The following is a 17,648-nucleotide window of genomic DNA, read 5'->3' as shown; positions in this document are numbered from 1 at the left end:
ATTAAAGGGTTAGACTTAATTACCGTTTTGCCCTTGAGTGGGCCACTACCTCTATACCTTGAGCTCATTATACTTGAGCCAAAAACATTTTTCCTCAGCCCATTCCTTGTGCTCTAGCCGACCTTAGAGAGAGAGAAAGGAGCTAGAAGAGTTGAGTTCAACTTGCTTCATTGTGAATTGGCTAGAATTACTTGAAGAATTGAAGGTTGATTACTAATTTGAGCTCCCTCACTTCTAATTCTACACCTAAGGTAGATCCTTCATCATCTTAATGATGTCATTGAGCTAGTTCTTGCATGATTCATGCTTCATTGTAGAACTAAGTCATGAATTGGTTTATTGTTGTTGAATTGAAGCTTAATTGTTGCATGCATGTACATATATTGAGGTTTTGAGGTTGTAAGTCCATGTTTCCTCACATGCATGTCCATCTTTTGGTCATACTCCATGAATTCATCATGTTCTTGAAGAAATGAGTCCATTTGAACAAGCTTTGAAGGTTGAATTTGGTTTGAATCCATGCATGTTTGCATGTTCTTCATATTCTTGAAAATGGGTTTGAATATGGTTTTAATTGACTCACCTTTGGGGCTTGAATTCATAAATTGAGCTTTGAAACTTGTTATACATTGAATTTAGTTATGTTTTCCAGAATTTGGGCCCAAGAGGTCGAGTTTGGAGTGGTAGAATGCTTGGTTTGAGCTTGGGAGGCAGATCTGGAAATTCCAGATTTGGCTTCCTCGCTCGAGCGAAGGATTCCCCGCTCGAGCGAGAACCTTTGTCCAGGGCTCCGCTCGAGCGACCATCGAGCGACCATCGCGCGCAAAATCTCAGCATCCAGTATTTTCACTGTTTTGCAGACCGCTCGAGCGAAGGATTCCTCGCTCGAGCGAAGCCTTTGATTTTGGACTTACGCTCGAGCGGAGAAAGTCCCGCTCGAGCGAGGCTCCTAGTTTCAGCAAACTTTGCGAAATGCTTTTAAGTGTACATCTTTGCATCCTCATCCCATCCTAGGCATTCTTAGGCCTAGTTTAAGACATTTAGATGAGGATATCGTTGTAGAACACACCAAGGCAAATTAGGGATTAAGTTATGATATTTCCCAACTGTGTAGCTTAGTGTGTGTTCAACCTGTGAACTGTGTAGGGTTGGCAACTGGGGAGACACGCTCTAGCATACCGTAGCCCAAACTCTGTGAGTAACAATTGTGTAAAGATATGTTCAACTGATATCTTTTGAATACTGAACTGAACTGTTTACTGAACTGGTATTACTGAATGAATGTATGTCCTTTATTTCTGAACTGTACTGTGGCATCCTTAGTACTTACTGTTTACTGTTACTGTTACTGCGACAGAAATCTCTGTCGGTTCCCACGTGGAACCACTACTGTTTACTGACTGATGGCCATCATTACTGTTCGGTCTCTTAAGACCTACTGTTACTGTTATGCTAATGGATGTACCACATATGACTGTTTACTGTACTGAACAACTGAAATACTGATTGAATTGAACTGTTTTCATTACTGTAAGGACATTCATTCTAAACCTCTTTACGCATTATGTTATTCACTGGGCTTTAGCTCACTGTTTATATATATATGTAGGTGCTCAGCCACCAGATCGGAGCTAGGAGCGTGGGTTAGACTCCAGTTTTGTCAAGCCAGCCTATGCCTCACTGCGAGGTTCCAAGTTGCCATGCTATGGCTTTGGGGTGTTTTGTTTGTTTCCCCCGTCTGTCTCCATACTGTTTGGATTACTGTATAGACTGTCAGTTGCTAACTGTACTGTTATCAAGGGATTAGGTCCCTGTACTGTGTGACTGTAAATTTTGTATAGACTGTACTGTTTGTATATGTATGAATGCATGAAAAATCTTTTTGGCATACAGACTGTCACAGCTCATTGGACATTGTTTAATTACTGTATTGGCTTCCGCCAGGCCCTGCACTCTGTTTTACTGTATTACTGTTAAGCAGGCCTTCGGTAATCTCGGATTACTGGCCGGTTACGGTGCTAAACCCATAGGGTCGGGTTTGGGTCGTGACACAACCCCATTATCAAGTTATTATTTATTATTTTTTTTAAATCATTGGTTTAGGGGCTATTTAGTTAAGTTTTTTTTTAAAAAAAAAGGCTATTTTAGCCTCAAACTTAGCTTCCCCAAAATCCTCATTATATAAGAAAAATAATCAACTTGTTTGTTTTTATTTTTCAAAAAATACTTTTCAAAAAATTTTACTTTCTTATTTTTTGTATTTTTTTGTTTTTATTGAATTTTTTTAATATTTTAAGTAATTTTTTTTACTTTTTAGACACACCTAACATAAATACACTTAAAAAGTAAAAAAATTGTAAAAAAAATCTTTTAAAAATTCACTAAATACCAAAAATACAAAAAAAAAATACAAGAATTCAGTACATTTTTTTGTATTTCTATGTATTTATTAATTTTTTAAAATATTTTTTCACAAATTTTTTATTTTTTAGATACATCTAAGGTGTATCTAAAAAAGTAAAAAAAAAAAGTTTAAAATTTAAAAAATATTCACAAAAACAAAAGAATACGAAAATAAAAAAACTCAGTTTTTAAAAAACTTAATTCAGAAAACTCAAACCAAACACAGTGAATATTTTTAGTGAGGAGCCTTATGAGAGTTTTAATATCTCATACTATTTTTTTTGATTTTTTTAATTTTAAATAATTAAGAAAATCTCCATTGGCGAGCTTTTATTTGATAATCTCACATCGATAAAAGAATGAAAAAAATGAATTATTTTACTCATATAAAGGAAATCTCACACTCATTCCATTTAGAGAGGAGTCTTGTGAGAGTTTCAATATCTCATACTAATTTTCTTAATTTTAAATAATTAATAAAATCTCCATTGACTAACTTTTATTTTATAATCCCACATCGAGAAAGGAAGAAAAAAAGAAGTTATTTTACTCATATAAAGAGAATCTTATACTCCCATCCCATTAATAATGTAATGTTGTACATGTTTCAATTCAATATAGTTTAAATTTTAAAAGTTTTAATTAATTAATTATAACCTAGCCGATTAGGCTAAATCATTTCAGATTTGTTGGTTTAATTATGATTTTAGCGATTTTATCAAAATATATTGATTAGATTTGTTTAATTTGAAATAAACTAAAGATTGAAAGACTGAGATTGTTTGATTAGAAATAAATTTTTCGTCCAAATAATTGTTAACTTTTATTTTATAATCTCACATCGAAAAAAAAAACAAAAATATGAATTGTTTCACTTATATAAAGTGAATCTTAATAGCGTAGTATTGTGTATACTTCAACTCAAGATAGTTTAAATTTTGAAATTAAAATAATATTTAAAAGTTTTAATTAATTAATTTTTGTATAAGTTGGTTGGTCATTTGACCTAACCGATTAGGCTGAACCATTTTGGATTTGTTCGATTTGCCAGTTTAATTCTCATATTGATTTTATTAAATTTAAACAATTAAAAAAAAATTTCATTGTCTAACTTCCATTTAACCATATAAAAATAAAATTCTAATTAGTTTATGATTTATTTTTGAGAGACTTTAGAAAATTAGAAAATTTGTTTGGCTGTATATTTTGAAAATAGTTTTGGAGTTTTAGATTATTTGATATTTTTTTATAGTTGAATAGATAGGTGAAAGAAAAAGTGATTAAGAATGAGAGAAAAAATAAAAAAAAAAAAGTGATTGATTGATGTGTAATAAATAAATAAATAAGTGATTTTGAAATTTTTTTAAAAGAAATTTCAACCAAATATTTTTTAAAATTATTTTCTCTAAAACATGCCCGGCATAAGTAGCCTAGGTAATAGTAGTAGATGATTTAGGAATCAGTGGTGATACTGATCACTAAAATGGAAGCATTAATGTTAGTTCTAATAAGTTGACAGTGCAAAAAAAAAAAAAAATAATGCCAAATTATCACATCAATTGTAAAGTTTACACGATGCCACCTCATTAGTGCTCTCGAATTAGTGGGTCAAACATTTTTCTTTGGGAAATAGTTTTCTTAATGATTTTTAAATTTTTTAATGAGATGCAGAAAAGTTTGACAATGACTTTTTAGCAAGGAAAAAAGTGAAAAACTTATGTCATATTTTAAATTTTTGTTTGGTATTATTTTTCATCCTTATTTTAGTTGTATGAAACGAATTAATATAAGTGTATACTCTTTTAATAAAAGTCAACTTTTTAAAATACATGCTAATTTTTTTTATTTAAAAAATATTTTTTAAAAAATGTGAACTATTCAATCAACTATATTATAGAGTTTTTTAGTATAAGGTCATAATATTATGTTTTTATAAGATAAATGATATATAATATTTTTATAATAGTTGTAGTCTTTTAATATTTTTATAAAAACTTTCTCCAATAATATTATTGAAGGATCTTAACTAATAAGAAAAAACATATTAAATTTCTCCTATTATTTAAAGTTTAAGAGGGATGTTTCTCTAATTTTTTGTTATATTATCATATAATTGAAAACAATTTTTATGCAATTGGTATAGCCAAATTTTATAGAAAGAATTACCAAAATATAGAGAGGTTCTATTTGGTGAAGGTAGAGTTGCAACAAATAGAGATATTTAAAAACAACTTGAACTCAATTTATAGTTTGTTTGAACTCGACTTGTTTAATAATTGAGCAACTCAAGTAAGCTTAAACTCGTGAATATAATAATATATAAATTTGTATTTAACTTTAACAATACATCAAATAGTTTATTTTATTTTATTTATATTATTTTCTGGTTTATATTTGTGTATTATACAAGTTTTTTTTTTGAAGGAAAATTTTCAATGGATGTATTAAAAAAAAATTACAAATCAATGATAAACATTATTAATTTTAATAATTAAAATTTATGAGTTTATAAATATTTTATGAAGTGGTTTGTAATTTTTTAGAATGGTGTTACTTTTAAAATATATATATAAAATCAGTAGTCTTGTCAAAAAATAATTACTAATTAAAATAAATTTTATAAATATTAATAATTATAATTATTTTCTCTTATTATGTAATTATTTTTTGAAAAATTCACGGTGTGTACTGGTCTTAAAAATGTTTGGGACCAAGTTGGGACTTTTATGATATATTTTTATTTTTATTCATAGGTGAGTGGAGTTGTGGGTTTTTTTTTTTTTTTTTTTTTTGGAAGTATGTAATTGTTGGTACTTGCCCTACTTTTTGGGGTCTCTTCACCAATCACTGTACTCCACGGGTGTTTTTTTGAATTCTAGTAAGAGTAATGTCAGAGACCTTAAATATTCTATCAAAAATTTTACCAAATGTCTCACATGGGTGTGGGACCCACACAATGTGGGTCCCATGTGGGTCCCACACCCATGTGAAACATTTGGTAAAACTTTTGGTAGAATTTTTGGGACCTCTAGCATTTTTGTTCTAGTAAATACAATATGAAAGCATGTGATTAACTCAAACAACCTCAAGATAAATTCCAAACTCCACGTGGCCACACACACCCTCGCGAATCTTGAAGGCTCGGATAAATATCAATACAGAGAAAGAGAAGCTGGAGAAGGTTGAAAAAACGCAAAGCCCAGAAGAAGAAAGAGAAGAGATTGGGGGTTTTATCACTTTCAAAAGCTCCCTCTTCCCTTTATCTCACAGAGACTTATCTATCTCTCTCTCTCTCTCCCTCTCTCCCCAACATTGAATTATTATTGACTCTCTCTCTCTGTAGAACGATGCCACCTCACGACGAGCATCAACCATTACTAGCCAACCGGACATTCGATTCCGACGAGGAAGGGGCAGATTTCGACTCCACCGAGAAGGTCCACATCGTCGAAGTCGACGACGCCGACTCCGAAGACTGGACCAAAACGCCGCCTTTTTCATGGAAGAAGCTCTGGCTCTTCACTGGCCCTGGCTTCCTCATGAGCATCGCTTTCCTCGATCCGGGCAACCTCGAGGGCGATCTTCAAGCCGGCGCCATCGCCGGCTACTCTCTTCTCTGGCTACTTTTCTGGGCTACCGCCATGGGTCTCCTCATCCAACTCCTCTCGGCTCGGCTCGGCGTCGCCACTGGACGCCACTTGGCCGAGCTCTGCCGCGACGAGTACCCCAAATGGGCTCGGCTGTTGCTGTGGGTCATGGCGGAGCTTGCCCTGATTGGGTCCGATATTCAGGAAGTCATTGGAAGTGCGATTGCTATCAAGATTCTCAGCAATGGAGCTGTGCCTCTTTGGGGTGGTGTTGTTATAACTGCTTGTGATTGGTAATCTCTCTCAACACTTGTGTTTCTGTGCAATTAATCATGTTGTTGTGTTTTGATTGTTTTTTTTTTTTTTTGGAGGAAATTTTGTGCATATTGTGATTGTACAATTTGGGTTTGTGAGATTGAGGGCTGTCTAGTTTTTAACATTTATGCTTTTTTTCTGAACTCAATTTTTTGCCAACCCTATTCTGCTTATATTATAATTTGGAAATTTTACTCGAGAATGAGTTTCTTTATTATTCGATTAGCTTGAAATTAGAACGTAACCCTCTATATATTATTTTTTACTTTTTGACCAAATACCTAAACCTTTGTTTTGTAGATAAGATGTTAAAAATAAAAAAAACAACAAAAACAACGCCCAATTTAGTGCACATTAATGTGTTTGGTAGATAAGATACTGCAAATAAATATGCATATTTGTATAAATATGAGAAATCAACAATGAGGTTTAGTTGTTATGTTTTTTTCTGGGTTTGAAATGATTTGGTAGTTTAAGTTTCCTACATATTCTTTGGAATCAAATAGAAACTATTTAGTTGAAATGAATTATTGTACTAATATCTGTCTCTTTATTTATTTTATTACAGCTTTGTCTTTCTATTTCTTGAGAACTTTGGTGTAAGGAAACTAGAAGCAGTTTTTGCTGTTCTTATTGCAACGATGGCGATGTCATTTGCTTGGATGTTTGTAGACACAAAGCCGAATGGGGTAGAACTTCTTCTTGGTAAGAACATTTTCTTTTTTAAAATTATCATAGCCCTTCTATTGTTTTGAATTGACAAAACTATTATGCTTCTTTCACTCTAAAGCACTGACAATAGCATCTCCCATGTAGGTATTTTAATTCCAAAACTTGGCTCAAAAACAATACAGCAGGCTGTGGGTGTTGTGGGTTGTATTATTATGCCTCACAATGTGTTCTTGCACTCTGCCCTTGTACAATCAAGAGAGATTGATCGCCGCAAGATTGGCCGTGTTCAAGAAGCCTTCAACTACTACTCCATAGAGTCCACTGTTGCCCTTGCAATCTCCTTTGTAATCAATCTATTTGTTACGACTGTGTTTGCAGCGGCGTTTTATGGTACTGATATCGCCAGTAGCATTGGCCTTGCAAATGCAGGGCAGTATCTTGAAGAGAAATATGGGGGAGGGTTGTTGCCAATTCTATATATCTGGGCTATTGGATTATTAGCTGCTGGGCAAAGTAGCACCCTTACTGGCACTTATGCTGGGCAGTTTATTATGGGAGGTTTTCTGAACTTGCGGCTGAAGAAATGGGTCAGGGCATTGATAACTAGAAGCTTTGCTATTGTCCCAACTATGATAGTTGCTCTTGCTTTTGAGAGCTCTGACGACTCATTAGATGTTCTGAACGAATGGCTTAATGTGCTTCAGTCAGTTCAGATCCCTTTTGCGCTCATTCCCCTTCTCTGTTTGGTGTCCAATGAGGAGATCATGGGTGTTTTTAAAATTGGCACTGTCCTCAAGGTATACTATTGCTCTCTTCTTTTATTCTGCCGTCTTTGGTTCTTTGTTGCACTTATTTGTTCCCATTTTCTGAATCTTGGCTCTTCGTTCTGGGTGACCCGTTACTTTTTTGCTTGATTGATTGCTTAAATTGTCATTCTAGGTTTTTCAGATCTGGTAACCTGCAGCGTGTTTTACTCAATTCATACACTGAATAGTATTTTATTAGCTGAATGATCAAATTAACTGAATCTTGAACGCTTTTTTTTGAGGATCTAACAGAAGAACTTACATATTTTCCATCTACTACTTCCCTATAAAATATATATATATATATTTATATTTATGATCATTACAACATTGTGTTTGACATCAATTGTTATGAACTCTGATTTTTGAAAGTTGAGATGATTATTGGCCCTTGGAACTACGTTGTCTTTTTAAAATACTGGTTACTTCTAAATTCGGTGCACTATCAAGTACTCAAACCTTTGAGCTATTGCCTCCTCCTCTATGTTCTTTCCCAATATGCTTTTCAACACAGTGACTCCTACTATTACCCAAATCACAGTTAAAGATTTGTTTATTTGTTCCACCTCTTTGGTAATTCTACACCATGCTTTGTGATTTGGGTTCATCTGTACCTGTGCGAAGGTAAATACATGACTAATAATTGATATCGGGTGGAGACTTTTGAGTTTTATATTCTTGGATAAATACACTTTCTTGCCTTTTTCTTAAAACTTGTCTAGAAGGACGATCAAGGACAAATATTGATTAATATTACCAAGGATACTGTCATGGCAGCATTCTAGATGAAACCATAAATCATAGGTGAAGGACTGTTAACTTGTGTTTCAGAACACTACAAACACACACACACACACAATGTGATTAGCTGAAGCCTCGCACTGGGTTTCCCTTTGTAGCTGTCCTTTTTATGTACACAATTATGAACCTTTCTGTTGCACTATTGTTCCTTGATTGTTTCTCTTTTGTTGCTATGCTGTTGCTATTCATAGCTCTCGTAAAGCTCAAAAGAGAATGGTAAATGGAAATAATTCGGTTCGTTATCTCCTTTGGCATGCTTTGCATACAGCTTAGGTTGTTGAAAATGACTTTATGGATTCACATTATTATTGTTATTTGTTATTTATTTATTTGTTTTGGTTTTTAGATGGTTTCATGGCTTGTCGCTGCCTTGCTGATGCTGATCAATGGGTATCTTTTGCTGGAATTTTTCTCTTCTGAAGTAAACGGATGGTTGTTTGTCTCTTTGGTATCCGTGTTTACAGCTGCGTATGTTGCATTTATCATCTACCTTATATCACGCGGCATTACCTTCTCCAATTGCCTTGGTTTCTTACATCCTAAGGGGTCCACAAACTCAGGGAATTGACCAATCGTTTCCAACACCAGTGACAAATGTAAATTATAGAACCATGCTGTATAACCAGCTGTGGGCTGCTGAACCTCTTTTGCATGGCTAATGATTGGTTCGGGACAAAGCACATTCTTCTGGCATTTATGCATATCTTTAGGGATTAAATGTATATAAAAGTCTGAAGCATTGGCTTACTTTTTTTATCATGATCATTACCTTGTTTTTTACATGAAGGATGTGAGAAAAGGCTGCTGAGCAAGGCTGCTATGTGAACATTCTTAACTTTCCCTGCGAAGGATAGAACCAGTTTCTCATGTATTTGTCATAAATTTCAGAAAAATTTGTACCTGTAGCTGTAGTACCATGTACTTGCTTTAAACAAGATTTAGTGAAGTGAGTTATTCATGCCATTGGCTTCTTCACCTTCTGGTTTTAGTGAAATATTTTCTATTTATCTGTCTCTCTTGTTCTCTCTATTTATCTTTCTATACCTATTTTTGGTGCACAATTCATATTTCATTTTGTATTTCCATGGCTGCTGCTCAATTTGTTTGATCCTCTTATGCATTCGGCGGTAGATGGCGTGAAAGAATTTTTGTTTTATTTGGAAAACATTCTTGAATCTACTTACCTGATGCATGTTCATTTGCTGGCATCCTCGAGTTATTTGTTTTGGTCTGATTAATTTATAAATATTAAACACTTATTTTATATAGACATGTAGATATTAAACATTACTGTTGTTTGCATTAACATTCCCTGATATGGCAAAGTTGACTAGTATCTTGGCATATTAATTAGGGGTGCAACTCGGGCGGGTTCGGTCGGGTTGGGGGTCTGCCCAAGCCCGACCCGAATTGTATTTGGCACTGCCCAAGCCCGCCCAAGCCCGACCATGAACCCGAACATTGTTGCCCAAGCCCGGCCCAAGCTTTGTATTTTGAACTCGGGTTGCCCGAATTGCCCGAATTGCCCGAGTTCAGAAAACTATAGGTAGATCTAAGGGTAGACATAAAAGATGCTAATCTAATGGTAGAAAACTAACCAAAAAAAAAAATAAAAAATAAAAATTACGACTAACTCTTTTACTTAATAGAAGACTAACCAAAAAATAAAAATAAAAATAAAAATAAAAATTAAGACTAACTCTTTTAATTAATTTATATATATTACATAATTTATTAAATTATATATTTATTATATATTATATAATTTATATAATATATTAAATTGAATTCGGGTTCGGGTTGCTCGGGTTGGCCATTGGTTCTGCCCAAGCCCGGCCCGAATTGCAATTCGGGCATCAAAAATCTGCCCAAGCCCGTCCAGATTACAAGATATAGTTGCCCAAGCCCTAAAAAAACTCGGGCTGGGCTCGGGTTGCTCGGGTTGAGCCCGCCCGAGTTGCACCCCTAATATTAATGGGAATCTTTCTTGGAGCCATACATAAATCATTTTTTTTTATTTAGAAAAATTACAAATTAGTGGTATTTTCACAAAATATTTGTAAATTCATAAAATTATTTGTAATTTTAATTATTAAAGTTTATAAATATCACTGATTTGCAATTATTTTTGAAAATATGCACTAATGTGCAATTTTCCCTTTTTATTTCAAAATTTCTTCTCAGTAATCATGTAATTTAATCACTTTGATATTTGTAATGTTTTCGTTTTTTGTTTTCTATTTTCACTTTACTTTTTGTAGAAGCTAGAAATGAAAACTTGTTTAATATGTTTTTGTTTTCAAAACAGTATAATTGATTTTAAAATGTTCAAAATTTTTGAAAACAGAAAAAAGAAACTGTGATATTATTGTATAAAGAGATTTTAGTCGGAAATTGATCTTATCTGATTGTATTGCTTTGTGCATATATTCAATTTATAGTACCAACAATGATTGAGACCCTCATTTTTTTTAGACTCTCATAACCTCCTTTGGATCTCTATTATTGATGTATATGTGGGCTCCACACATATATGGTTGAGATCCAAAAGAAATTGTGGGGATCTCCATAAAATGAGAGTCTCAAACATTTTTTTTACAGTAATATTACTAAGAAACTGTGAAGAAAAATAATTTTAATTTTTTGCGTTTAATTAAGATGGTGTTGTTAGCCCTCTCTTTTTCTTGAAAAGGATTCCACATTCATTATTATGACGTAATTTTTGTGTAAATGTGAAAGTTGTCTCTCTTAAGTGGTGAAGAAAAAAAAAATCGTAAACAATTGTATAAATGATAAGAATGTGAAGGACTTTATTATAATTTTATAAAATTAACAAAGTGTGGAGCGTTTGTAGCAAAAATGTGAATGTGAAATAAAGTTGTTAGCCACATATGTTGGAGTTATATTTCTCCAAAACTTTGGATAAGGGAGTAAATGAATTCTTTAATAATTTAGCAATATACCCGCACACAAGTACACAAAAATGTACCTAGGTATTGTTTCGCATCCAACTAGAAAATTACGTTTTATTTTAACTGCTTTGTCTTTGGTGTTTTTTTTTTAAATTTATGTCAAAATTAAATGCTTTTCACATCCATTTGAAGAATCAAAAAAGTGTAAGAAAATTTAATTTTGAAAATATTAAAAAAATTTATTAAAAACTAAAAAATATAATTTTTGAGTTTTTTTTGGTGTTAAGTAATTTTTTTTCCCAAATTATTATTTTAATTTTAATTTTTAAATTAGTCTAGTCGAGTAAATGCTATTTTATTTAAATTTACTATAAAAAAAAAATACTAAAACGTTAATCCCAAACAACCCTTTATACATAAGATAGCCATTACAACGTGATTTTTTTTTCCCGCAAATTGGGAGCCTTTTTTATTTCATTTTATTGGGGGCCCATGGGCTCAGATCATGGTAGTTTCAATTTTACAAGCAGACAAATATTCACGGTGTTTGGGTAGTTAAATTTGATTTTTTTTTTAATAAGTAAAATTTATAAAAAAATAAAATAAGTTAAAATATTTAATAGAATAAAATATAACATTAAATTTATAATTATTATTTTTTTTTTTTTTACAAATGTCCTTATTTAAGTGAAAAAAAAAAAAAAATTCTGCTCTTAATTATAAAAATTTTAACTTGCTAAATTAGTAAAAACCGTCTAACCATAAAATAACTTATTAATAACCATCTTCCCAAAAGGAGAAAAATATCTCAGCGTAGCAACAACAAAGAAAGCTTGCCTGCGTCGCAGACCTTCACAACATATACATACATCGCGTATGTATATATAGGTTCCACAGATGTTCTTCATCACTATTATCACATCGCTCATTGTGAATACAGAATCTAGGGTTTTCGTCCCTTTCTTCTACTCCTGAAAGATTGTTTGCACATTTCGAGGTACGCCAAATATACTTAATACAATTTTTTATTTTTTTATTTTGTGTGTTTTCTCCTTGCTTTGTATGTGTTAGGGTTTTAGCTCCCTCTGCGACCCTGGTTTCTTTGTTGCTGTTTATGCGCGATGTTTTGATTGTTAGAATGAGAAAAATTCAACATTTTGGTTCAAGTGATTGTTCTTAGCTCGATATTAGGGCTGACTGTATGCTTCAGTGCAAGAAAGAATAACCCATAGTTGCACGAAGCGGGAGCGAGGTTTGGGAGCCAGGAGTGAGGCTCCATAGGTGTTTCATGCTACTAAGGAATAATCTATGTTTATATATATATGGGTTTTGTAGGGAAATTATCTAAATTGAAAAATTCATATAATAACAAATCTTATCCCTTAAATGTTCAACCTTATGGTAAAAAATTATTGCATTACTTTCTGTCCAAATAACCCGAAGCACAGCACAAATGACACTATTCCAAAGAACTCGTGCTCTCTTAGTGGAACTAAAATCTCTATAATCAATAATTAGCATATGGAAACAAGAAGCCAGGACTAACCAATCAACCTCTGCCAATTGAAAAGGACGAAACCCATAATGCCAAAGCCGCAGTATAATGTAAAAATAAATTATCAATGCATTTCGAGCTCTTACACATTATGATGCACCGTTGTGGAAGCAAGTAGCAAATAGGTCTCCTCTTTTGAAACGTGTCATTGGTAATGAGCTTCCAATTAGCCAAAGACCATGCAAAGATTTTAACTCTTAGGGGCACATGTGCATTCGATATCATCAATAGAGAAAAAGAAGAAACATTAGGATAATCAATAATCATATCAAAGTATGACTTACAAGCAAACAATCTCGATGAATGAATAAACCACGATTTACGATTCACATAATCAAGATGCCAAGAGAATCCCTGAAGAATGAACAATGATTTCATGATCACTGAGATTTTGAAATAAATTAAAATTCCAAGAGATCGGAGTTACAAAAGAAGATGCCATGGTTGTAGTAGAAGCATTATGAGATTGAGAAAGACGATACAAACAAGGGAATATGCACTCAAAAGACTCCTTCCCTAACCACACACTTCCCAAAACTGAATTTTTTCCTGGTTCCCTACCTTAAATCGGATGAATCGAGAAAAGGAATGAATACCGTGAGAAATGGATCTCCACGGAGATCGAGAGTTCTCCCCAGTAGCCACTTGAGAATCCCACTCAATATTGAGATAGATGTCTTGTCTATATATATGTATTAAAGATTACCCTTGTTCTTCGTCTTTGCATACTTACTTTCTCTTTATTCCTCTTCTCTTTTCTTCTTTGGTTCTACATCACCCTAGCAGTTTACATATTTTTCCATGGAAAAATCACACTCCTATTCCCCACCAAAGCCGCATGGAAGGACTTCTCGTCAAATCTGTCATTTTTAGTGACTACCCAATGTTGTTGGTGGCAATAATAATAGTGATGGGGTGGCTGTTGTGGTGAATAGTGGTTTTGGAGGCAGTGGTTGTAGAAGAGATGTAGTGGAGAAGATTTTTGAGGATAATTGTGATTGGTTACGAACATTAATATTGGTGGTGGTTAGGGTACCTTCAGAACAATATAGGTTGTGCGGTAATATGCTTTTTGGTGGCATGGTGGTAGTGGTGGTGCTAGTGATGCCTTCAGTGGCAGAGTGTGATTATAGTGGGGGTGGTTGCTTAGTGTATTGTTAGAATAGACAATTGATTTTGATGGCAGTGATAAGTAAGGATCCAATTCCACTCTTTTATGCTATAGTCGTTTGCTTCAAGTAGGTAACCTTCTCATTTAAAAGTCCTTATAAAAGTCCATTGGCCAATGTGATTAGATTATTTATTTATGTTATCTCCTTTTCTTTTTCTTGACTTTCCAATGCAACAGGGTATTATAACCATCTGTTTGATCTCATTTGATGTTGTGCCATTGAATGTAGTTGATTTGAGTCCCATTTGGTTGGTCTATTCTGGTCTTCTTCATATAATTTCTGAGCATTGTATATGATAGTTTTGCAACTTTTGCCGATTAGGATCTTTTATATCTTTATGTTTTGCTGCTTGTGCTTGTGGTTGGGGCTGGAGTGTCATATGATGTGTTTGTTGAAAATATTATATGATATAAAGCACTTTAGGAGTAGAAAGTGTAGTTTCAAAGCATAGTTACCATGAAACATTCTTTGAAAGGGAAAACTCATTTAACAAACATAGATGAAACTTTCATGAAATTTTCATTGAAACTTCTAGTAACATTTCCTGGACTTACAGAAACACTAGCATAATTTAAAGAATCTCGTCAAAAGCTCTTGAAAAATGTTGTGGAATCTATTTTGAAACGTGCTTCTCATAACTTGTGCTTGTTTTTCATGCTCTCAGATTTGTCTTTCAATGAGAATGTATAATTGTTTTAATAAGTTTCCATAGATGGTGTGTAGCGTTAGTATTTTAATTGATCGTTACAATATGCTAATACTTTATATTTCCATTTTCTATTCAATCTTATATCACATAGCATCTCTTTTTTCGTAATAGTTTTGGATTATGTTTCATGTTTTTGTTTCCTGCTTCCATTTCCTGTATTGGTGACTATTTGTTTCCAGATGTGGATGTCTTAGAATGTTGAGTCTGGCTTAATTCATTTAGTCAATAACATCCAATGTATGCTGTATATACATGATATAACAAGTAGTAATTCTGTCATCATATGCTTACATTCCCATGCTCATGCTGTAGAGATTCTTTGACTTGGTATTTTGTTATTTGTTTGTCTAGTAATGCTTTTGGCAGAATCTCTTGTGCAGCTCATTCCAACAGTTCGCGTAACCATGGCTGACAAGGATCAAGTTGTGGGAATTGATGCAACGATTTCTCTCATAGAACAGCTCGGCAAATCATTCCTTGAACTTAAAGCTCACAAAGATGCTGCTGAGGATAATGTTCAGTGGTCAGAAATTGAAGAATACTTTCAACACCTTGAGACAATGACAAAGAAAAAAATCGAAGAATTAGCACTTAGGGAGAAGGATTTTAAAGAAAAGGAATCCGAGACTTGCACATTGCTTGCAGAGAGAGAGGCTGCTGTTGCTGCTAAAGAGCAAGATTTGTTGGATCGGATTCAGGAGCTAAAAGATGCTGCTGTTGCTGCCATTGCAGAAGCACGGACAAAACATGAGCCAGAGCCTTTGAAGCCAATTGATGGTGGGGACGGCAAAGAAACCAAGGTAAGTAGCTCTCTTGGTGATACAAATGCCCTCCTTGACGTCCCAGAAGAGAATTCTCCAAATAAAACAGGTGAAAATGCTGAAGGTGTGGCTGCTGAGGTTAAGCCTCGTCCAGAGCTGACACAATTTTGTGAGCAGATGGATGCAAAAGGGCTTCTGAATTATACAATGGAGCATCAAAAAAATATATCCGCCATTCGTGTGGAACTTTCTGTTGCACTAGAAAGTGCAACCGAACCAGGCCATTTAGTGCTGGCATCACTGGAAGGGTTCTACCCTCCTGATGACACTACCACCCAAGAAGGGGATAAAAGGGATGCTGCCCTTCGGGGTTTGCATCTATCCTGTATTATGTTTATGGAAGCCATGGCCACCTTATTGGCAAGGGCTGACCCAGGTGCCGATCACCTTTTGAACCCTGAAATTAAGCAGCAAGCAAAGGCCATTGCTGATGAGTGGAAGCCTAAGTTGGCTGGTGCAGCAGGCACTGATGCTGCCAATGCAAAAAATTCATTGGAAGCTGAGGCATTCTTGCAGCTCCTTGCAACTTTTAGTATTGCATTAGAGTTTGATGAAGAAGAACTCTGCAAGCATGTTCTTGTAGTTGCTCACAAGAGGCGGGCTCCTGAGCTCTGCCGTTCTCTTGGGTTAGCACACAAAATGCCAGGTTGGTTTTCTTTTAATCAACTGACCCGATGAGATCTAGAGACTCAGGACCATTTTTTCCTTAAGGTTTCCATTCAACTGATCCAATTAGGTTTGGTAGTATCGGAGATATAGAGTGCAAATATCAAATGGTAGCAGAAGGCTACTTGTGATCTACTTGTCACAACTTGAAAGGTCCCTGTTTACTCATGTCTCTCTCTAATTTGATTTGGAATTTGCTCATGTCCCTGTTTTTTGCAGGTGTTGTTGAAGCATTGGTCAACAGTGGGAGACAAATTGATGCCGTACATTTTATCCATGCCTTTGAGCTTACCGAAAGGTTCCCAGCTGTGCCTCTCCTAAAGACATATTTGAAGGATTTGAGGAGGAACTCACAAGGAAAACCTAGTAACTCGGGAGGTGCTGCTGGTGCACAGGTACTTTCCCAGTCCTAGTTAAAGCTTCCTTGGCATGCACTTTGTTTTATAACCCATTTTCTCACACTTTCCTATGTAGAACGATGCAAATGCTCAAGAACTTGCAGCGCTTAGGGCTGTTATCCGTTGCGTTAAAGAATACAAGCTTGGGGCTGACTACCCACTCGATCCACTTCAGAAAAGGGTTACGCAGCTAGAGAGGTCAAAGCCTGATAAGAAGAGGTCTGGGGAATCTGGTAAACACCAGAAATTCAAGAAGCCGCGAAACGGAGGATTCCATGGGTTCCGATCACCTGCTTCTGCACCTGTTCCTGCTCCTACTGGTGGTGGCGACAGACAGGGGGCCCCAGCAGTTTTTGCTAAGAGAGCTATGTATGCAGCAGGGATAGCAGAGAGGTATCCCCCACATGCTGTCCCGAGCACCTATGATTACCAAACTCCAAGCCAGCCTACATATGCTCAGCAACCACCTTATGATCAAAGATCATATTACTATACCCAGGATGACAGGGTCAGTGCTGCTTCTACATATAATGCTGCTCCACCTAGTTATGGAAGTTATGTGGGTAGTGGAATGCAGTCTTCACACCAACAGTACATGTAATTCACTGTTATTCGAGGTTAACTCTTAAGAAATTTACTTTGTAGGTGACCAGCTGATTGGATAATTTCTTCCTGGTGCAAAGCATGTGATGTTTTTTTTCTTCTCAAGTCCTCTTTCTTTGAAGCCCTTTCCAGATGCCTTATAAGAGTATCTTGCTATATGGAACCTAATGTATGATTTTATTGCAAAATATAGCGGGGTTTTGTTGAATTGAGGTCAAAATCTACGAA

At 34.6% G+C, this 17,648-nt stretch overlaps 2 protein-coding genes across 4 annotated transcripts; both read left to right on the top strand.

Annotated features, from left to right (window-relative positions):
• The first annotated feature begins 5,449 nt into the window (after positions 1 to 5,449).
• Positions 5,450 to 9,597, top strand: LOC114256725 (metal transporter Nramp3.2). The gene is made up of 4 exons (XM_028196395.2): positions 5,450 to 6,283; positions 6,874 to 7,010; positions 7,122 to 7,774; positions 8,931 to 9,597. Exons 1-4 carry the CDS (start codon positions 5,751 to 5,753, stop codon positions 9,150 to 9,152), a joined length of 1,545 nt encoding a protein of 514 aa, XP_028052196.2. The 5' UTR covers positions 5,450 to 5,750; the 3' UTR covers positions 9,153 to 9,597.
• A 2,652-nt stretch (positions 9,598 to 12,249) lies between these two features.
• Positions 12,250 to 17,640, top strand: LOC114256726 (FRIGIDA-like protein 3). 3 transcript variants are annotated; one of them, XM_028196399.2, is made up of 4 exons: positions 12,250 to 12,493; positions 15,299 to 16,399; positions 16,639 to 16,814; positions 16,894 to 17,640. In XM_028196399.2, exons 2-4 carry the CDS (start codon positions 15,337 to 15,339, stop codon positions 17,416 to 17,418), a joined length of 1,764 nt encoding a protein of 587 aa, XP_028052200.2. In that variant the 5' UTR covers positions 12,250 to 12,493; positions 15,299 to 15,336; the 3' UTR covers positions 17,419 to 17,640. The 3 variants fall into 3 exon arrangements, with proteins under 3 accessions (XP_028052200.2, XP_028052198.2, XP_028052199.2); XM_028196397.2 differs by having other exon boundaries at positions 12,265 to 12,493; positions 15,284 to 16,399; XM_028196398.2 differs by having other exon boundaries at positions 12,288 to 12,493; positions 15,313 to 16,399.
• The last annotated feature ends 8 nt before the right edge of the window (positions 17,641 to 17,648 follow it).

Source organism: Camellia sinensis, chromosome 1, assembly GCF_055761805.1.
Source record: "Camellia sinensis isolate YWXY chromosome 1, ASM5576180v1, whole genome shotgun sequence".
Taxonomy (NCBI): domain Eukaryota; kingdom Viridiplantae; phylum Streptophyta; class Magnoliopsida; order Ericales; family Theaceae; genus Camellia; species Camellia sinensis.
The sequence above is the reverse complement of the archived record's forward strand: the minus strand, read 5'-3'. Positions and strand labels throughout refer to the sequence as shown.

Coding starts and splice junctions, on each gene's coding strand:
- LOC114256726 (XM_028196397.2), top strand. CDS start 15,286: ATGCTTTTGGCAGAATCTCTTGTGCAGCTCATTCCAACAGTTCGCGTA. Junction 16,400..16,638: donor GTTAGCACACAAAATGCCAG/GTTGGTTTTCTT, acceptor TGTTTTTTGCAG/GTGTTGTTGAAGCATTGGTC. Junction 16,815..16,893: donor GAGGTGCTGCTGGTGCACAG/GTACTTTCCCAG, acceptor TTTCCTATGTAG/AACGATGCAAATGCTCAAGA.
- LOC114256725 (XM_028196395.2), top strand. CDS start 5,751: ATGCCACCTCACGACGAGCATCAACCATTACTAGCCAACCGGACATTC. Junction 7,011..7,121: donor TGGGGTAGAACTTCTTCTTG/GTAAGAACATTT, acceptor TCTCCCATGTAG/GTATTTTAATTCCAAAACTT. Junction 7,775..8,930: donor AAATTGGCACTGTCCTCAAG/GTATACTATTGC, acceptor TTTGGTTTTTAG/ATGGTTTCATGGCTTGTCGC.